The sequence below is a fragment of the Staurois parvus genome, unplaced genomic scaffold, assembly GCF_062004578.1.
Source record: "Staurois parvus isolate SC_StPar_1 unplaced genomic scaffold, SC_StPar_1.0 ptg001902l, whole genome shotgun sequence".
Lineage (NCBI taxonomy): Eukaryota > Metazoa > Chordata > Amphibia > Anura > Ranidae > Staurois > Staurois parvus.
The window spans coordinates 5063-27850 of record NW_028319698.1 but is presented as its reverse complement, the minus strand read 5'-3'; the positions used below and the strand labels follow the sequence as shown (position 1 = coordinate 27850).

At 44.2% G+C, this 22788-nt stretch overlaps 1 protein-coding gene across 1 annotated transcript in view; it reads left to right on the top strand.

The window, feature by feature from the left end:
* The window catches only part of LOC149433842 (natural cytotoxicity triggering receptor 3 ligand 1-like), a gene marked incomplete at its 3' end in the record, with an annotated part of 50230 nt that extends 28950 nt beyond the window's left edge, over positions 1 to 21280 (top strand). Inside the window, exons 3-5 of the mRNA XM_089664372.1 lie at positions 7092 to 7454; positions 15964 to 16284; positions 21188 to 21280. Coding sequence (XP_089520498.1) covers positions 7092 to 7454; positions 15964 to 16284; positions 21188 to 21280 — 777 coding nt within the window. The remainder of the gene's footprint in view (positions 1 to 7091; positions 7455 to 15963; positions 16285 to 21187) is intronic.
* Between the last annotated feature and the right edge of the window lie 1508 nt (positions 21281 to 22788).

The window sequence follows — 22788 nt, the reverse complement described above, 5'->3', positions numbered from 1 at the left end:
TACCGAGCCACTCTCCTCGCCAGTACTTGTTCGCTTGGCTGCTGAAAAGGCCGATGTCTCCCCCCGTTCCTGACCGCCCTCTGTTAGCTCTTCCTCACTGTACAGTGGGGCTGAGCCCACAGCATGCGATACTTCGCTTGGTGAGGGAACAGCAAAGGACAGGGGCAGGTAGAGGACACGTGATTTCAGTGGGCTTGCTCCCGGGCCATGCCAACTAACGGTTGTGTCTGACGTACCCACCGACCATTGGCTGTAGGTGTCAGAGGTGACCTGGGAAGAGGAAGACGACCGAGCCAACCAATCAATGACGGCAGGGTTGTCGGTGGAGACACGACCGCTGGATGACACCGGGAGCACTGGCCTCTGGCTGCGAATACTGCTGCCTCGACCCCTTCCTCTGCTGCCACGTCTGCTCGCTCCTAAAACATTGCCTCCTCTGCCACTCCTCTGCATGTTGTCTGACATACTATTTAATTCAACGATTAGGTGTCCCTGAGTAACAATTCTGTGTCCCTGAGTAACAATTCTGTGTCTGTGCGAGTAACAATTCTGTGGCCCTAAGTAACAGTTCTGTGGCCTTCAGTAACAATTCTGTGTCTGTGCGAGTAACAATTCTGTGTCTGTGCGAGTAACAATTTTGTGTCTGTGCGAGTAACAATTCTCTGGCACTCAGTAACAATTCTGTCTGTCCCTGAGTAACAATTCTCTGGCACTCAGTAACAATTCTGTCTGTCCCTGAGTAACAATTCTCTGGCACTCAGTAACAATTCTGTCTGTCCCTGAGTATGAATTCTGTGGCCCTGAGTAACAATTCTGTGTCTGTGCGAGTAACAATTCTGTGTCTGTGCGAGTAACAATTCTGTGTCTGTGCGAGTAACAATTTTGTGTCTGTGCGAGTAACAATTCTCTGGCACTCAGTAACAATTCTGTCTGTCCCTGAGTAACAATTCTCTGGCACTCAGTAACAATTCTGTCTGTCCCTGAGTAACAATTCTGTCTGTCCCTGAGTATGAATTCTGTGGCCCTGAGTAAGAATTCTGTGTCTGTGCGAGTAACAATTCTGTGTCTGTGCAACAATTCTGTGTCTGTGCGAGTAACAATTTTGTGTCTGTGCGAGTAACAATTCTCTGGCACTCAGTAACAATTCTGTCTGTCCCTGAGTAACAATTCTCTGGCACTCAGTAACAATTCTGTCTGTCCCTGAGTAACAATTCTCTGGCACTCAGTAACAATTCTGTCTGTCCCTGAGTATGAATTCTGTGGCCCTGAGTAACAATTCTGTGTCTGTGCGAGTAACAATTCTGTGTCTGTGCGAGTAACAATTCTGTGTCTGTGCGAGTAACAATTTTGTGTCTGTGCGAGTAACAATTCTCTGGCACTCAGTAACAATTCTGTCTGTCCCTGAGTAACAATTCTCTGGCACTCAGTAACAATTCTGTCTGTCCCTGAGTAACAATTCTCTGGCACTCAGTAACAATTCTGTCTGTCCCTGAGTAACAATTCTCTGGCACTCAGTAACAATTCTGTCTGTCCCTGAGTATGAATTCTGTGGCCCTGAGTAACAATTCTGTGTCTGTGCGAGTAACAATTCTGTGTCTGTGCAAGTAACAATTTTGTGTCTGTGCGAGTAACAATTCTCTGGCACTCAGTAACAATTCTGTCTGTCCCTGAGTAACAATTCTCTGGCACTCAGTAACAATTCTGTCTGTCCCTGAGTAACAATTCTGTCTGTCCCTGAGTATGAATTCTGTGGCCCTGAGTAAGATTTCTGTGTCTGTGCGAGTAACAATTCTGTGTCTGTGCAACAATTCTGTGTCTGTGCGAGTAACAATTTTGTGTCTGTGCGAGTAACAATTCTCTGGCACTCAGTAACAATTCTGTCTGTCCCTGAGTAACAATTCTCTGGCACTCAGTAACAATTCTGTCTGTCCCTGAGTAACAATTCTCTGGCACTCAGTAACAATTCTGTCTGTCCCTGAGTAACAATTCTCTGGCACTCAGTAACAATTCTGTCTGTCCCTGAGTAACAATTCTGTCTGTCCCTGAGTATGAATTCTGTGGCCCTGAGTAAGAATTCTGTGTCTGTGCGAGTAACAATTCTGTGTCTGTGCAACAATTCTGTGTCTGTGCGAGTAACAATTTTGTGTCTGTGCGAGTAACAATTCTCTGGCACTCAGTAACAATTCTGTCTGTCCCTGAGTAACAATTATCTGGCACTCAGTAACAATTCTGTCTGTCCCTGAGTAACAATTCTCTGGCACTCAGTAACAATTCTGTCTGTCCCTGAGTAACAATTCTGTCTGTCCCTGAGTATGAATTCTGTGGCCCTGAGTAACAATTCTCTGGCACTCAGTAACAATTCTGTCTGTCCCTGAGTAACAATTCTCTGGCACTCAGTAACAATTCTGTCTGTCCCTGAGTATGAATTCTGTGGCCCTGAGTAACAATTCTGTGTCTGTGCGAGTAACAATTCTGTGTCTGTGCGAGTAACAATTCTGTGTCTGTGCGAGTAACAATTTTGTGTCTGTGCGAGTAACAATTCTCTGGCACTCAGTAACAATTCTGTCTGTCCCTGAGTAACAATTCTCTGGCACTCAGTAACAATTCTGTCTGTCCCTGAGTAACAATTCTCTGGCACTCAGTAACAATTCTGTCTGTCCCTGAGTAACAATTCTCTGGCACTCAGTAACAATTCTGTCTGTCCCTGAGTATGAATTCTGTGGCCCTGAGTAACAATTCTGTGTCTGTGCGAGTAACAATTCTGTGTCTGTGCAAGTAACAATTTTGTGTCTGTGCGAGTAACAATTCTCTGGCACTCAGTAACAATTCTGTCTGTCCCTGAGTAACAATTCTCTGGCACTCAGTAACAATTCTGTCTGTCCCTGAGTAACAATTCTGTCTGTCCCTGAGTATGAATTCTGTGGCCCTGAGTAAGAATTCTGTGTCTGTGCGAGTAACAATTCTGTGTCTGTGCAACAATTCTGTGTCTGTGCGAGTAACAATTTTGTGTCTGTGCGAGTAACAATTCTCTGGCACTCAGTAACAATTCTGTCTGTCCCTGAGTAACAATTCTCTGGCACTCAGTAACAATTCTGTCTGTCCCTGAGTAACAATTCTCTGGCACTCAGTAACAATTCTGTCTGTCCCTGAGTAACAATTCTCTGGCACTCAGTAACAATTCTGTCTGTCCCTGAGTAACAATTCTGTCTGTCCCTGAGTATGAATTCTGTGGCCCTGAGTAAGAATTCTGTGTCTGTGCGAGTAACAATTCTGTGTCTGTGCAACAATTCTGTGTCTGTGCGAGTAACAATTTAGTGTCTGTGCGAGTAACAATTCTCTGGCACTCAGTAACAATTCTGTCTGTCCCTGAGTAACAATTCTCTGGCACTCAGTAACAATTCTGTCTGTCCCTGAGTAACAATTCTCTGGCACTCAGTAACAATTCTGTCTGTCCCTGAGTAACAATTCTCTGGCACTCAGTAACAATTCTGTCTGTCCCTGAGTAACAATTCTGTCTGTCCCTGAGTATGAATTCTGTGGCCCTGAGTAAGAATTCTGTGTCTGTGCGAGTAACAATTCTGTGTCTGTGCAACAATTCTGTGTCTGTGCGAGTAACAATTTTGTGTCTGTGCGAGTAACAATTCTCTGGCACTCAGTAACAATTCTGTCTGTCCCTGAGTAACAATTATCTGGCACTCAGTAACAATTCTGTCTGTCCCTGAGTAACAATTCTCTGGCACTCAGTAACAATTCTGTCTGTCCCTGAGTAACAATTCTGTCTGTCCCTGAGTATGAATTCTGTGGCCCTGAGTAACAATTCTCTGGCACTCAGTAACAATTCTGTCTGTCCCTGAGTAACAATTCTCTGGCACTCAGTAACAATTCTGTCTGTCCCTGAGTAACAATTCTGTCTGTCCCTGAGTATGAATTCTGTGGCCCTGAGTAACAATTCTCTGGCACTCAGTAACAATTCTGTCTGTCCCTGAGTAAAAATTCTGTGGCCCTAATAACGTTTCTGTGGCCCTAAGTAACAATTCTCTGGCACTGAGTGAAAATTCTGTCTGTCCCTGAGTATGAATTCTGTGGCCCTAACTAGCGTTTCTTTGTCCCTAAATAACGATTCTGTGGCCCTCATTAACAAGTCTGTGTCCCTGAGTAATGGTTCTCTGTCCCTAAGTAACTTCTCTCTGTCCCCAATTCTCGTTTCTGTGGCCCTAACTCTGTCCCTGTCCCTAGTACAGAGCGGTCTGCCTCTGTTCAATGACTGCAGGCAAATGAAGAATTCCAAAATGGCCGCTATATATACCTCGACCATTACACAGTGCTGGCTGGCTGGCTGCTGATTGGCTGATGCGATCACATGTCGTTGAGGAATGCATTATGGGGCAGCGCGCCTTGTCTGCGCGCCTTCCCCGACATCCCCGCTCCGTCGCCGCACATGTCAGCCGCCATTTTCGGAAAAATTTCGATTCGCGCGTCCGAATTAGGCTGTTTTTCGGATTCGGCACGAATCGAAATTTTTCCGATATTCGACTCGAATTCCACTTCGGATACTTCGATTCGCTCATCTCTAAATGTGACCCAGGATGTCAGGATTTTCCCTTCAAATGGTAAGTAGGAACTTGTCTGCCATCCGATGGACACAGTGGATCACAGAGCTCAATACCCAGCTGCTGTGAGCCGGGGTATCATGTGAGCGTTATGGCCAATCATAGCAATCACATGATTAAATACCTAAGACTGTCTAGTTTCCAAAAAAGGGGTCATTTGGGGGGGAAGTATTTGTCTTGTCCTGACATTTGGGGGTATCTGTCCTGACATTTGGGGGGTATTTGTACTGTCCTGACATTTTGGGGGTATTTGTACCGTCCTGACATTTGGGGGTATTTGTACTATCCTGACATTTGGGGGGTATCTGTACTGTCTTGACATTTGGGGGGGGGATTTGTACTCTCCTGACATTTGGGGGGGATTTGTACTGTCTTGACATTTGGGGGGGGGGGGGGGGTATTTGTACTATCCTGACATTTGGGGGGATTTGTACTGTCCTGGCATTTGGGGGGTATTTGTTCAGTCCTGACATTTTAGGGTCTCAAGATTTGAAACCCGACGTCAGTAAAGCAGGATAGATCAGTTTTCAAATATACTGTATATCTAATAGTTTGTAGATTCTGTAACTTTGGTACAGACTAAATAATAAACACTGATTTGGGGTATCTTTACCAAAGAGCTGTAACAGAATACATTTTGGTTTAAATTTAAGAGGAAAGATGTTTTGCTTGCAAAATTTTATAACATAAATTAAGAAAAATGGATTTTTGTTTTCAAAATTTTAAGTATTATTTTGTTTATATAGCAGAAAATAAAAACACCCCAGTGGTGATTAAATACCACCAAAAGAAAGCTCTAAAAGATGGCTGATCCCAAAGTGCCCATATCTGAGAGGATATCTCCAGTCTATCCCAAATGTTAGCCATCAGATGGTCTATCCTCCTAATTTCCATAACCGTATCCAGTAGGTCTGTCTGAGACAGGACAACAGTTTCCTCCAGTGGAGAGGGATAGGTCTCAAACCTGCTGTTAGAATATGGGTGGTCAATTTTTTAGAGGTTTTGGGTATATCTGTGAAAAGGAGGCCAAGAGGGTTGAGGACACGGTCCAAGTGGAGTAACCCTCCCTAGATTTGACACTGTAAATCTTCTACCTTCTCTCAGGTTGAATCACGGGTCATAGCCAGAATATATGAAAGAAAACGCCAACTGATTGTCTGCATCTGCACCACATCTTGGATTCAGAGGGTTTATAGGAGGGTAGAACCTCAGGTTGAAGCATACTGGAGGCAGTGGCATCCCTAGGGGGTGCGGGGGGTGCGGGCCGCACCGGGTGACACCATCACAGGGGGTGCAGGATGCCAGCAGTGACAGCTGCCCCCGGTGTAGCAGTAAAATGAGAATCCCATGAAGATATGAACCTATATGAGGTTAACTGATCTTGCAACCCATAGTGATCCGCGGGATCAGCTTCAGCGTTTTGCAGCCTGTAAGAGGGTAACTGTGGCAGCTCTGTGCTAGTCGGAGATAGGCTTCTTCAGCCTGAAACCGGCACATGTGCAGTTGCTTCAGGGGATACTCATTTTACTGCTACCCCGGCAACATTCCTTCCTCTCTGGAGGGGTGACACCACATGGTACCGCACTGGGTGACACCAACCCAAGGGATGCCTCTGACTGGAGGGTTATCATTACTGATTCCATTGTCAAAGCACCTTGCTGGATCCCGGTTTAACCACTTGATCTCTGGAAGGTTTTACCCCCTTCATGTCCAGGGCATTTCTTGCTATTCGCCACTACGCTATTCTAACTGGTAATTTCACGGTCATGCAACGCTGTTACCAAATGAAATTTATATAATATTTTCACACACATAGCACTTTCTTTTGGTGGTATTTGACCACTACTGGGTTTTTTATTTTTTGCGATACAATAAATACCAAAATTGGGAAGGGGTTAACATTTAGAGGTGATCAAGGGAATAAATATGTGCCCAACAATGTGTAATGTGTGTATTATGTGCTGCTTTTACTAACAGATCTTTGTTTCGCATCCCTGCTTTGCAGGAATAAGAAACACAGATCTGTCTCTGTGTACAGATTGTTCATCAACAAAGAGCTCTGGGCTGCACCCCTTTAGCACCTGATGGATAAATGCATGCACTAGCTGTTGGGATTTGAGCACAGGTATCTCTTGTTTGTTTGCTGGACTGTGATTGGACACAGCTGATCAGCAGGTCCCAATCCTGAATCGTATCGTGGAACCAGTCGGACTTACTAACAGACTCCCGCTGTGTACAATCACAGTAGGTGTCAGTGGTGGGTTCTCATGCATGCGCCCTAAACCCAAAAGCAAGCAATGACAGACTAGTATGTCGCTTTGCCTGCTCGGCCCGCCTGTCCACAGTACATTGCAGGCGGGTGGTCCATAAGTGGTTTTGGTGCCGTTGCAGTGTTTTTCTGGATTACGTTAGTAGTTTAGTTTCCTCTGTCACAAGTGATCCTGTACAATTGTCATCACTCTTTTTTGTTCTAATTTTTAGGTGATTTTCAGGTTCGATGGTTGAGAGTTACTGGGAAAGATGTCCCTACTGAAGCCCTTAGAGGAGAAGATGTCACCATCCCTTGTCTGCTGTCTGGTGTCCCAATACCGCTGAATCTAGAGAAACTAGCAGTTGTCTGGACTCTCAGATTACAAAATGGAGCTGAACGTGAAGTTTATGGTTTTCGTAGTTCCCGCCATATGCCATCGAGGATCGGATCTCACATGTATGACAAAGACCTCCAACAAGGCAACGCCAGTCTTTCCATACCCAACATTCAGATCACAGATGAAGGGAACTATCGCTGCTTTGTTATCTTCACTCCGGATTCTGACTCCGCTACATCTACTCTGCGAGTATCAGGTACACAGTGAGATCCGCAAGAAAAGAGAAACATTAGGTGCACTAGACAGTGCCGATAATCCATTTATTGATAATGAAAGGAAAATAATTATACTCACACATGGGGGATGACTTACTAAAGGCAAATAGGCTGTGCACCATACAAGGTGTAGTTGCACACTACAAGTGCAGTTACTCCAGAGCTTTGTAAATGAGATAAAGATTCACTTTGCAAATACCCAATCATGTGCAAGGAAAAATGCACTTTTGCTTGCACATGATTGGACAATGGAAGTCAGGAGAGCTTTTGCTCATTTATTAAGCTCTGGAGCAACTGCTCTTGCAAAGTGCACAGTCTGTTTGCCTTTAGTAAATCATCCCAATAGTGCATGGGCCATTCACAACGAGCTGTCTTCACCAGGTGTAAAATTGTAAAAAAAAAATCTGGACTCCCTCACTACTATATAGTATGTGGGGATGAAGAGTCCAGACTGCAACCCGAGCAGCCATATAATCCAGCCAAGACCTCAAAAGGAACACAGACATCCTCTGACCATGAAAAGGCTCCACATCTACTATAGGCACATGTGATTTGTTTTGTTTCGAATCAAAATTATCTCCGCTCTCCCCGGACCCCACATTCACTGTATCCGCTCTGCCCGGACCCCGCATTCACTGTATCCGCTGTGCCCGGACCCCGCATTCACTATATCCGCTCTCCCCGGACCCTGCATTCACTATATCCGCTCTCCCCGGACCCCGCATTCACTGTATCCGCTCTCCCCGGACCCCGCATTCACTATATCCGCTCTCCCCGGACCCCGCATTCACTATATCCGCTCTCCCCGGACCCCGCATTCACTATATCCGCTCTCCCCGGACCCCGCATTCACTATATCCGCTCTCCCAGGACCCCGCATTCACTCTATCCGCTCTCCCCGGACCCCGCGTTCACTCTATCCGCTCTCCCAGGACCCTGCATTCACTATATCCGCTCTCCCCGGACCCCGCATTCACTATATCCGCTCTCCCCGGACCCCGCATTCACTATATCCGCTCTCCCCGGACCCTGCATTCACTATATCCGCTCTCCCCGGACCCTGCATTCACTATATCCGCTCTCCCCGGACCCCGCATTCACTATATCCGCTCTCCCTGGACCCTGCATTCACTATATCTGCTCTCCCCGGACCCCGCATTCACTATATCCGCTCTCCCCGGACCCCGAATTCACTATATCTGCTCTCCCCGGACCCCGCATTCACTATATCTGCTCTCCCCGGACCCCGCATTCACTATATCTGCTCTCCCCGGACCCCGCATTCACTATATCTGCTCTCCCCGGACCCTGCATTCACTATAGTAATGAGGGATTCAGTGAGCGCTAACCGACACAGCAGCTGATACACTAAAAAGGAAAAACCATGAACCTTCAAATAGACAATATAAAATAAATAGTGCAGCGCTAGATGATATATGACTGCACCAGTATTTGAAGTGGTGCAATATCCCTTAATCTAATGTCAACTGGTGTAGGCCACATATATTGTATGTGACCTTCCCAAGAGGTGAAAAAAGAAGTAATGACGTGTACTCCACACGGCTTCACTTCACAACAAAAACGCACAATATGGATGCACAATATAGTCCAATAATAGTCTAGTAATCAAAAAAGCACAAATAGATGTATCTTGATAAGATCCTTATGATGCATATAGTCCGGCGTTGTGCAGAAAAAATGAATGAATTGCGCACTCACCGGAAGCACAATTAAATTGTGCGTTTATATCTCATACACCAAGGATCACTCCGGCTGTAGATGGAAGGAAGCTCTGAACAGGTGATTCCGTGATGGAATGTAACACATCTGGGGGTTCCTTATGGTAGACCAGGCTCCAAACAGGATCAGCTGAATATTACTCTGGGCCTTGGGATAGTCACCTGGTGGTCCTGAGGGATTAAATGCTCGATGTGGAGCAAAAAGGAATACCCATAGTGTAGTATTTAAATCAAATTTACAACGGATTTATTGAATATTAGAGCAAGAAACACTTAACATGAGTAAGAAGTAAAATCAATCCTTGTGCACAAAGGATGTCATAAAATACACACTGACCAGCTGGTATAGAAAAGTGGCCGCCGGACCTCCTTGATCCGGCGGCTTGACGTCACGGCTAGCAGGGGCTCCTCCTTGACGCGCGTTTCGTATCACACGTACATCATCAGAAGGAATAAGAGCCATAGCTGCCGGACGTCACAGGAGCTATATATATAATGTGTTGTGTGCCTGTATTCAAGATAATTAGGTGCCATTTTTCCGAAGTCCCGCTTACAGCGCATGCGCGGGCATCCAGGCGCCATTTTCTTGTGGCCAAAATCATGTATGTATCCACCGCATGCCCAACCGCGGTGGAACATACTGTTCACGAGTAAGTTAGTGAAGAGAACAGAAGCCTACCTTCTTTTCTTACATACTGTAGTCCCAGGAGGTATCCTCAGAAGAAGTGAAGAAAACGCCGATCAATGTGGATCGGCGCCATATTCCCGGGGGAGAAATGCATAAGTGCGCATGCGCGAATGAGCACGACGGACCGACGCCATTTTACCGTGGGTCGGTACAGCAGTGAGCATGCGCGAATAGAACCGCCATGTTTATGTGGTCTCATAGAGTGGATACACAATCACTGCACTTGCACAGGTGCAGGGACAGTAAATAAACGATTGAGGATATACTCTAGATTTATATAATGTCCCATTAACCTAGGGGAAATTATAATTCATTGATTCTACAATTAGATACATCATTATTGGTTACAAAATGTCCCATATGGTGTCTCATAATGCCCATTTGTGACATGTATCCTTATATGCAGAAACTCTTGATCACTCTTTAGTGATCAGAAGTCACTATGGTTAAATCTAAAGTTCTATACATAGCTTAAAATCATTATGCATAAACAGCATTATTACATACAGAAATGTATAAAGATGTACATATATTGCAGGTCACCATAAATTTTACTTCATTTTTATTTTTTATATATATATTTGGGGTATTTCAATTTTAATTTACATTTATTTTATTGTACTGAAGTCGGTTCAATGGGGACATATAGTGCATTGTTATTATTTATCATTCTCTGATTTTTGATAGCATTGAGCAATCAGCATTTTTTCCGACAGTCCTCATAAGCACTATGATTGACTTTATAGCAATGTGGCCGAGGCGTTTTTATAAAGGCATTGTTACTAATACAGTTTTCTGAATATTCAGCCAAGGACTTTTTATGATATTCTAATAACACTAATTGGCAATTGAAAGTTTAAGTAACCATATTAACAGCGAACTTATAATTAACTTTTTAATATAGCAATTTCATCATGTGCTTTATGAGTTGCCAATTTGTGACGAAATGTATTCTGCTCCATGTTTTTGGTAAAAAAAAATCCCAATAAGTGTATATTGATTGCTTTGTGTGGAAGTTATAGCGTCTACAAACTATGGTATAGACACTGCAATTTACGCCATTTTTTTGCAATACAGCGCTGTGCTAGTTTAACGGACAATTGCGCGGTCATGCAATATGGTACATAAATCAAATTTATGTTGTTTGTTTCACACAAATAGAGCTTTCTTTCAGTGGTATTTGATCACCTGTGCGTTTTTTATTTTTTGCGCTAGAAAAAAAAAATGCTGACAATTTTGAGAAAAAAAAAACTATATTTTGGACTTTTTGCTATAAAACATGTCCAGTAAAAAAAATTTAAAAATCAAATTTTGTCATAAATTTTGGGCAAAATGCATTCTGCGACATGTCTTTGCTAAAAAAAACCCCATTAATGTAAATTAATTGGTTTACGTGAAAGTTATAGCGTTTACAAACGGCGGGAAAGATACGGGGATTTTTAATTTTTTTTATACTAATAATGGCGGCGATCAGCGACTTATGGCGGCGGTCAGTGACTTATGGCGGCGATCAGCGACTTATGGCGGCGGTCAGTGACTTATGGCGGCGATCAGCGACTTATGGCGGCAGTCAGTGACTTATGGCGGTTATCAGCGACTTATGGCGGGACTGCAGGACTACGGCAGACATTCTGACACTGGGGGAGAACTGATTTGGGGTCACTGACATCCCCAGTGACACCAATACAGTGATCAGTGAAAAAAAAAAACACTGACACTGTACTAATGGCACTGGGGAGGAAGGGGTTAACTTTTTTATTTACTGAAAGGGTTAACTGTGTGAGGGGAGTGTTTTACTAGGGTGTGGGGATGTGTACTGCACGGGGGGAGACACGCTGATCGGGAGAGATAAACTCTTCTCTCCGGCTCAGCATGTCAGGAGCTGACAGGGAACTGACAGAGAGCAGAGCTACTGCAGCCCTGCTCTCTGTCAGTGATTGCCACTAATCAGCGGGACACAGCCGGTAACGACTGGCTGTGACCTGGCGACTGACATCCACGGCCGTGATCGGCAGGACAGGTAGGGCGGTGGCGCTACCTGTTTTGCAAACACACGTTTTAAAATGTGGTTTTGGCCAGCTTTGCCGCCCTGCCACCGTATTTCTACAGTGGCTGGGCGGCATGTGGTTAAAGGCATCGGTCAGCCGGCCGCCTTCTCCACAGCTCTTCCTTTGACAGAACAAAGCCTCAGAAACACGTTGTCCAGGAATTGGTAACCTCCCATTGTCTGGAAAGGTGCTAAGCAAATTTTTTTAAGGGGTCCTCAAGATGTTTCATCCTCTGCTCCCTCTGTGAAGACTGGATAAGCTCTTGTAATGTGAATCAAGAAGGTTTGCCAAACAGTATTAATCCCTCTCTTTGATAACACGAATCCTCGGGTCCTTACGCAGGCTTTGCAGATCAGGGAGCCTATGCAGCGCAAGTTTGAGGAGGCAGGAAATTCTGAGTCCTCCCGGTACTGAGGATGACATTGTCAGGAACTACCTCCTCTCAACAACGTACTACTCCTGTCTGGGTTTCTGGAGACTGAAAACCGCCCCTTGAAGACTGCTGTATGTGGATCCTCTAATTTCATGCTGCTGCAATCCTCCTCCTCATCTTCCTCCTACTCCTCCTGCTGTGTGTTCTGTGGCCCCACAGGAATTGTTTCTGCATACAGGGGGCCTTGAGAGGACAGGAAATCCTCCTCTTCCTCCCTCTGTTCTGCCTCAAGTGACCTATCCATGATTCTATGCAGTGTGTGCTCCAGCAGGAAGAATAGAGGGATAGTGTCACTGATACATGCAGTGTCGCAGCTCACCATCCTTGTGGCCTCCTCAAATGGTGACAGGACAGTGCATGCATCCTTTATCAGCAGCTACTGGTGTGGCAAAAAGAATCCAAGTTCCCCTGAGCCTGTCCTTCTGCCATATTCACACAGGTGCTCATTGATGGCCCTCTGCTACGGGTGCAGCCGCTGCAGCATTGCCAAAGTTGAGTTCCATCGAGTGGGCATGTTACAAATGAGTTGGTTGGTGGGCAGGTTAAATTCCCGTTGAATTTTGGCCAGCCAAACACTGGCCGTGTATGACGGAAATGGCCTCAGACTTTTCTGGCCTGCCTCAGAAGATCTTGACAGCCTGGATACCTGTTCAAGAAACGCTACACCACCAAATTCAGGACATGTGCCAAGCATGAACTATGTGTCAAGTGTCCCTGCCTGAGGGTGGAGAGAAGGTTGGTGCCATTGTCACATACAACCATTCCTGGCTCAAGCTGCCATGGAGTCAACCATCTCTGAGCCTGCCCCTGCAGAGCTGACAAAATCTCTGGCCCGGTGTGGCTCCTGTTCCCTAGACAGACAAGCTGAATCACCTTTTAGCCTGACTACTTGCGTAGCCCCTTGAACGCTTACAGGGCACTGCTGGTTCAGATGACAATTCAGCAGAAGAGGCCATAGAGGCAGAGGAAGAGGAGGGGGTGGAGCAAACAGACGTGGCAGAATCACCACTAGGTTTTTGGAGGCGTGGTGGCAGAACAAGCTCCAGGACTGAACCCTGTCCTACATCCTTCCCAGCTACAAGCAGAGTTACCCAGTGCGCCGTAGAGGATATGTAATGTCCCTGACCGTGCCTGCTGGACCACGTGGCAGCAGTAATATGGACCTTGCTGCTGACCGCCCTGTCCAATGAGGCCAAAAGATTGTCTTCCAAATGATGGTACAGAGCAGGAATGGACTTACATGAAAAGAATTGTCTTTTCCACACCTGCCACTGTGGTACAGCACATTCTGCAAATTCATGGAAGGGGGCAGAGTCCACCAGATGGAAAGGCAGCAGTTGTAACGCTAGCAATTTGGCCAGGCTAGCATTTAGACACAGAGCATGTGGATGGGTGGGACAGTATTTTTTTTTTTATGGTTCAGCAACTGGGGTAGCGAAATTTGCCTGCGGAAATCAATAGGTGGTGTACTGCCATTAGATGGGGTGCCAGGACCTGTGGCACTCACTACTGTACCATCACTCCTCTCAGTGGAGGCTGTTGAGAAGACCTGACATTATACAGTAGAGGTAGAGATCCCAGATGAGGAGCAAGAAGAAGTCTGCACTTTTTTCGGATTTGGGTCTTTCAGGTGCTGTTGCTAACGGGCTGCATGGCAGCTCGTCATATGTCTTATCAAGCATGTGGTGCCCAAGTGCCTGGTGTTTTGGCCACGTTTGATCTGCTTCAGACAGTCTGCTGCACATGTGTTGAAGGAAGACCACACCAGAGAACTTTTGGAAGTCTGCCGTGAGTCAGCAGCACCCTGCACCTGTGGAGCACTGTTGTGTGATGTCATCGGTTGGCTGCCCTTACTCCTGCCCCTGGAGGACATCCTGCCTCATTGGAATTCTGCCTCCTCCTCACTTTCCTCCTCTGTTCTCTCAGGCACCCAAGTGTAGTCAGTGAACTCAACATCCCCTTCCTCCTCGTCACTGGAGCCAACTTGGCAGTTGGTGCAACTGGGGGAACATGACTGCCAATTTATTTTCCCTCACTGGCACCCCCTCTCTCTAGGCTCATGTCAATCCTTTCCTCAACCTGGGAACCAACATGGGAGCATTCAAATTGCTGAGCATCCTCCAGCAACATGTAACTGACACTACGATCAAATAATTCTGGTGACTCCTCCATGCATGATGGTGGGGCTACGAAAGGAGCGGCTGTGGTGGACAAGGAGCCTGTGGAATAGGCCGCTTTGGCAACTGCGGTGGAAGACAAAATAGTATGATCCTGGGTGACAGAGGATGAGGAGGATGAGGATGGATTAGTTATCCACTCCACCACCTCTTCTGCATTGTTGTGGCTCAATAATAAATATGGCCAGCATCGGAAAAAAAGGACAAGCGTGCCCTGCCTGCAGAGGATACACCATGTCCACGACCACCACTTTTCACTGTGGACACAGAGGCTACTTGCCCTCTCTTAGCTGCCTGTGAGCACCTGCCTCTCCTTCGTGGCCTTTTGGACATGATGAGGATTTTTTAGGTGGATTTATATCACTTTATTTTTCTGTGTAGGATGGGATTTTTGGTGCTTGGGTGCGCTATAAACTGTTTTATTATTTTTTTTTGTTCTTATAACACTGCACAAGGCTGCTGCTCCTATAACACACTACGCAAGGCTGCTGAATAAGCAGCGTTATATAGTGTGGGGCGTGGCCCCTGAGCCATGATTGGCCAAAGTCACCAAGACTTTGGCCAATCATGGTTCTTCCTGTGAACTAGAGCTGTAATTGGCCAAAGCATTGCAGCTGACCTGTGGTCAGGAGCAATGCTTTGGCCAGTCACAATGCGCCGCCAGAGTGCTTTGCTTTGTGGGGCATGAACATCCCACCGAACACCCCATATGTTCATGTGTTTGGTGAACACACAAACAGCCAATATTCAGTCTCTTCTCGCATTACTAAGCTAGTAAGCGACATATTGGCATGGATGTCACTGCACTTCCTCAAACTCGCTGTCCAAATCTTGTAGACTTCACCTCCGCAACATCTCCAAGATACAGCCGTTCTTAACCTCGGATACTACTAAGCAACTTATTCACTCCCTTGTTATCTCTCTACTTGACTATTGTAACTCCCTCCTCATTGGCCGACCTCATCGCAGGCTATCCCCTCTTCAAACTATCATGAATGCTACTGCCAGACTCATCCACCTTACTAACCGTTCTGTATCTGTCACCTCCCTCTGCCAATCCCTCCACTGGCCTCCACTCAGTGTCCTCCATCCCTCTCTGCCAATCCCTCCACTGGCCTCCACTCAGTGTCCTCCACCCCTCTCTGCCAATCCCTCCACTGGCCTCCACTCAGTGTCCTCCACCCCTCTCTGCCAATCCCTCCACTGGCTTCCCATTGTCCTACTGATAAAATTCAAAACATTAACAATAACTTATAAAATTAACCCCTTAGGTTCCACAGTGAGTATAACAAGCACGCTTTACTGCATATAAAGATGGATTGTACTGTTGGGGGTTTAGTGACACTTTAAGTGAAATTAGCCTTTAGTATAGAAATAATGAATAATTGTGTCTTTTCTTGTACAGTTAAGCCGCAGACAGCGCTGAGCCATGATCAACAGATTGAAGATGGAATCACGGGATCTGTCCGTTGTGAAGTCAGCAATTTTTACCCAGAAACTGTGAAGATCCGATGGGTTAAATCCAGTAAAAGTAACAGCAGCAACTCACCTTGGGACAAGGACGTTTGTTTCACAACACCTTTGGGGAACAGCGATGGGACATTCAATGTGACCAGTGTGCTGATTGTGGAGCTGTCTACTGACGCTGAACCCGGAGATGTATTATTCTGTATTGTCAGCCACAGATCCCTGGAGGAGGAAATGACTCTCAGCTTTACCATGCCAAGTAAGTAGCCTTAGAATAGGATATCAGCAGAATTCGGCTCCGACTGCCTTCCACAAATCCCAGATCTTTCAGATTAGATCCAGAGATTTCTCAGCATGATGTGTCCGAAACACCAAATACTTGGGCTGCATTCACTCCCCAGGAAAAGCGTTTACAGGCAATTTTGGAAAGTTTTTTTTCTGCATTTCTTTTTTTTCAGATGTATTCGGGCTTGGGCAATTTTATTTTAGCCAATGGAAAGCTAGTTACTAGGAGGAGGAGAAGGTTATTTATGTTAAAAAAATATTTATTCAGGCACTCCCACTGAAGTCTAGACATGTGCAGAACAAAATCATTAGTTTTGTTTAATTTCGGATCAAATCGTTAAGTTACTAATTTCATTAATAACAAAATTTGTTTAATTTATTCACTTTTGACCAGATTTAAATTTTTCCAATGGATTCGAACTGGAATTCAAATTGGAATAAAATTCATTATCAAAAATATTTAATCGATCCAAATTCTATGTGAAGAATAGCTGATTCTATTCTAGTCACAATTCAAATTTCAGAAGAATACTATATTTTTTCTATTCTACTGTATTTTATTTTTCTATTCTATTCTTTTATTTTCTATTTTATTTTTTTGTTGTTCTATTCTTTTCTAATCTATTTTATGATATTATATTCTTTTTGAAATTTGGAAGACAGCTATATTCTATTCTATCAACTTCTTTTCTATTCTATTCTTTCAAATTTGAATTTCAGAAGATGGCTATATGGGCGGCACAGTGGCTAAGTGGTTAGCACTTCTGCCTGGTAGTACTAGGGTTGCCGGTTCAAATCCCAACCACAGCACCACCTGCCTGGAGTTTTCATTTTCTCCCTGTGCCTGCGTGGGTTTCCTCCAGGTACTCTGGTTTCCTCCCACACTCCAAACACATGCTGGTAGGTTAATTGGCTCCTGTCTAAATTGTCCCTAGTATGTGTATGTATGAATGTGAGTTAGGGGCCTTAGATTGTACACCCCTTGAGGGTTAGGGACTGATGTGAATGTACAGTATAGACAAATGGTCAGAGTTCCTCCTGCGCTATGAGAATGGAAGTGTGCAACCTAGTCTAAAGCTGCCAACACTCAAAAACTGATACCAAAACAGTGTTAGTGATAAACAAATAAGTAGTGTAGTGCTCTTAACAAATAAAAAAGTGCCAAATATGCTAAATAAAATCCTAAAAATAAAATTAAATAAAAATAATCCTTCATATATAGTAATCAAACACAGATAAGATTAGTGCCAAGCTAAAAACTATTCCCCACTTGATGTAGTGAGTGCCTATTAGTAAATATCACAGTGCACACACACCTATAGCAAACACAAATAATAAAAAGGGCTATATCCAATAAAGGATAATAAAGTATAATACACAGTGCTCACACAGTGCCAAAGTAAAACAGTGTCCTCTCAGTTGGAACAAATTCTTAGCAATGTCCTTTTGTGAAAACAATATAATCATGCAGTGTAAAATGGTGATATATCCGTGATTGTGTCAAAGAAAAACTCTTCTCCTGATAACGGCTAGATTGCCTCCTCACCTCCTCCCAGTGACCCCAAAGGGCCAACAGGCTTGCAGGATCTCCCTGGATCCTTGGTTTATAATGGCCAGCAGCTTCCTTCCTTTACTGGGTCTCCTTATTGGGGCTCCTATTGCCCCTGGACAGCCAAGATTTTTTCTGAAGAATAATAGCTCACCAGTCCAGTGAGCCAAGAAGAAACTCTAAGTGCAGTATTTCAAACCACTTTCTTTTATTAAAGGTTTAAGAGTAACACTCACATTTCAGAGCAGTCTTCCCTCCTCACCGATGTGTGGGTACACTGCATGTGAATGGGACTTCCTGGGTGTAGTAAAATGGCGTCGCACGCCGGAAGTGCGTCACCACGCACCGGAACTATGGACTCGCGAACCTACGCGTTACGTCACCGTCTGCTCGTGACTTCCTCTGGGTGACACCCTTTTTATTATTTGTGTTTGCTATAGGTGTGTGTGCACTGTGATATTTACTAATAGGCACTCACTACATCAAGTGGGGAATAGTTTTTAGCTTGGCACTAATCTTATCTGTGTTTGATTACTATATATGAAGGATTATTTTTATTTAATTTTATTTTTAGGATTTTATTTAGCATATTTGGCACTTTTTTATTTGTTAAGAGTGCTACACTACTTATTTGTTTAATGTACAATATACTTTATATATGTAAAGAACTGCGTAAATTGATGGCGCTATATAAGTACCTGAAATAAATAATCTATTCTTTTCTATTCTATTCTATTCTTTTTTTATTCTTTTATACTCTATTCTAGTCTATACTCTTCCTTTATTTTCTATTCTATTCTGTTTTAGTCTATTCTTTTCGTTGGATGCAGTGGTTTAAAGCACACCGCCACTGATCCATAAAGACATAGATGAGTGAGTTTGGGGTGGAGAAACTTGACTGGCCTGCACAGAGTCCTGACCTCAACCCCATAGAACACCTTTGGGATGAATTAGAGCGGAGACTGCGAGCCAGGCCTCCTCCCCCGACATCAGTGCCTGACCTGACAAATGTGCTTCTGGAAGAATGGTCCAACCTTCCCATAGACACCCTCCTAAACCTTGTGGACGGCCTTCCCAGAAGAGTTGAAGCTGTTATAGCTGCAAAGGGCGGGGCCAACTCAATATTGAACCCTACGGACTAAGACTGGGGGGCCATTAAAGGTCATGTGCATGGAAAGGCCGGCGGCCCAATATTCGGGGCAATATAGTATATCTTCTCAGATGCTTAAATTCCAAATTTTGGAACACCCCGTGGTTATATACACTGCAAACCATAAGCGTGTCTGTACACCTTCACCGGATGTGCTCTCCTCCTCCATCAAATATCCACCGAAAAGATATGACCAAAACATAGAGCTTTATCCTTACACAACATTTATTGATAAAACAATATCCAGTATTCCCATCACATGTGTGTTGTATTAAAGTGCGTCTTGTAAAGTAACTCTAGTGACAACCCACCACAATGACAATGCTGCCCCACCACAATGGCAGCCTGCTAAATGTCAACAAACCGACGTGGATGCTGGGTGATGTCACTCACCAAATATGGTCATGGCCAGTTTTGATCAATGACATCATGCAGGACCCCTGCAATTGTATTTACAATGTGAAACAACCTGTAAGGTACCTGGTGGTAGAACCTGAAGTGCAGAGGAAGGCTTCCCTTGCAGATCGGGCTCAGGGGCCCTGGCAGAGTAACAGGGAGCACCGGAGCACAGAGTTGCATGAGTGCCTGGTAGGACTTCTGTGGATGGATGTTGACGAGCATCAGGAATGCCGGAGCAGCTGGTGGATGGCACACTGGCAGAAGTGCAGGAGCAGGATACTGGCAAGGATAAGCTGGTTCAGGTGCAGGAGCAGAGTAAGGCAAGGTCAGGCGGTCCGGGTTGGCTACTAACAGGCAGAGTAAGCAGAAACGGCAGGCAGGAGAATAGACAAAGGGCTGGCCAGGGGTCAGTGCAGGCAGAGTTCAAGCAGGATCAATAACAGGTGAGATCGGCAACGGAATCACAGGTCACAGGATGCACGGGTGCTCAAATGTAATAGACAAAATGGCACTAATGCAAGGTATGAGCCCAGCTTAAATAGGGGTGTTCTATGGGGTTGAGGTCAGGACTCTGTGCAGGACAGTCAAGTTCTTCCACCCGAAACTGGCTCCTCCATGTCTTTATGAACCTTGCTTTGTGCACTGGTGGGCAGTCATGTTGGAACAGGAAGGGGCCATCCCCAAACTCTTCCCACAAAGTTGGGAGCATGAAATTGTCCACAATGTCGCCTTAAGAGTTCCCTTCACTAGAACTAGGGGGCCAAGCCCAACCCCTACACCATAATCCCCCCTCCACCAAACTTATATCAAGCTTTACAGTTGGCATAATGCAGTCAGGAAAGTACCGTTCTCTTGGAAACCACCAAACCCAGACACGTCCATCGGATTGCCAGACAGAGAATTATGATTGCTCACTCCAGAGAATACGTCTCCACTCCTCTAGAGTCCAGTGGCGGCGTGCTTTACTCCACGGCATCCGACGCTTTGCATTGCACTTGGTGATGGAAGGCTTGGATGCAGCTGCTCGGCCATGGAAACCCATTCCATGAAGCTCTCTACGCACTGTTGTTGGGCTCATCTGAAGGCCACACCAAGTTTGGAGGTCTTTAGCTATTGACTCTGCAGACAGTTGGCGACTTCTGCGCACTGTGCGCTTCAGCATGCGCTGACCCCGCCCTGTCATGTGACGTGGCCTACCACTTGGTGGCTGAGTTGCTGTTGTTCCTAGTCGCTTCCACTTTGTTATAATCCCACTAACAGCTGAGCGTGGAATATTTAGTAGCCGGGAAATGTCACGGATGGACTTATTGCCCAGGTGACCACCTATCATGGGACCACGCTTGGAGTCACTGAGCTCCTGAGAGCGACCCATTCTTTCACCAATGTTTGTAGAAGCCGTCTGCATGCCTAGGGGCTTGATTGTATACACCTGTGTCCATGGAGGGGATTGGAACACCTGAATCACATGATATGGAGGGGATTGGAACACCTGAATCACATGATATGGAGGGGATGGGAACACCTGAATCACATGATATGGAGGGGATTGGAACACCTGTATCCAATGATTGGGAGGGCAGTCCCTGTACTTCAGGCAGTATAGTGTATGTTTAGTGAGCGGATACCTTGAACACTAGTAGCCTCCTATTCTACCTATTCTAATCCAGTAATATAAATGCTTCACCTGCAATGATAAATGTACAGTCAGTATATATAGAAGTGTTGGGTTCTCCAGACATGCAGGACTGAGATAATATCTGTTGTGTTTTTCTTTTATAGGATGGAATCCAGGAATAGGTTTTTCTATGGCTTCAGCTGTTGCATTCATAATCTCATATTTAACATACTTTTTGAGGATCTATTTTAATGAAAGTAAGTTTTTGCTCTTTTATCTGGAAGTAAATAAATGCCGCAAGGTGTGTATGTCATTAGAAATGTTATATAACCTCAGATTAGACGTGCAGAACAAAAACATTCATTAGTTTCAAATTCTATTTTAGGTTACTAGATTTGTTTTGTTGCATTTGTAATGAAATTTGTTTAATTTAATTTATTTTATTTTTTTTGACCAGATTCAATTATTTTACAATGGATTTGAATTGAGTCAAATTTGAAATGAACTGGAAATTAATTTGAATCAAAAACACAAATTTGAATTTTGGAAGATGGCTATATTTTTTCTATTCTATTCTTTTATTTTGTATTCTATTCTATTTTATTATGTTTTATTATATTCTTTTCCATTCTTTTTGAAATGTGAATTTTGTTTCAGAAGACAGCTATATTCTTCTATTCTATTCAAATTTCAAAAGATGGCAATATTTTTTTTCTATAATATTCTATTATTTTCTGTCATTTCCTTTATTTTATTCTTTTATTTTGTATTCTATTTCTTTCTATTATAGTCTGCTTTATTCTATTCTTTTCTATTCTATTATTTTTGAAATGTGAATTTCAGAAGACAGCTATATTCTATTTTTTTCTATTCTATCGAAATTCAAATTTCAAAAGATGGCTATATTCTTTCTTTTCTAGGCTATTCTATTCTTTTCCATCATTTCCCTTTATTTTCTATTCTATTCTTTTATTTTCCAATCTATTTGTTTCTATTTTATTCTTTTTTAAAATGTGAATATAAGACACATTGATGATATCACAAATTATCATGAGGAATAATGTATGCTTATTATAGTCACAAAGTGAAAGTGATGAACAAAATGATTTTCTCAAACCAAAGATGGTCAGAAGTTCAGTTTGTTGCACTGGAAGGAGAAATCCAGAAAAGTTTTCCATTCCCACTAGGCTTATAGCAGCAACCAATCAGAGGTGGCCAGGTGGTTCTGTACACCCCAATATAAGAGAATAGGATGTAGCTGTAGATTCATCATGTTTCGGGGAAAGAGAGGAAAGCAGGGGGAAAAAAAAAAAGAGGAAAGGAGGGGGAAAAAAAAAAAGAGGAAAGGAGGGGGAAAAAAAAAAAGAGGAAAGGTGGGGAAAAAAAAAAAAAGAGGAAAGGAGGGGGGAAAAAAAAAAGAAGAAAGGAGGGGGAAAAAAAAGAGGAAAGGAGGGGGGAAAAAAAAAGAGGAAAGGAGGGGGAAGAAATAAAGAGAAAAGGAGGGGGAAAAAAAAAAGAGGAAAGGAGGGGGAAAGGAAAGGGAAAAAAAGGAGAGGGAAAGGAAAGGGAAGGGAAGGAAAGGAAACGAAAGGGAAAGGAAAGGAAAGGAGAGAAGGGAGAGGGAAAGGAAAGAAAAGGAAAGGAAAGGAGAGGAAAAGGTATGGAGAGGAAAAAGGTAAGGAAAGGAGAGGAGGAAAGAGAGGAGAAGGAAAGGAGAGGAAAGGAGGGAAAAGGAAATGAGAGAAAAAGGAAATGAAAGGAGAGG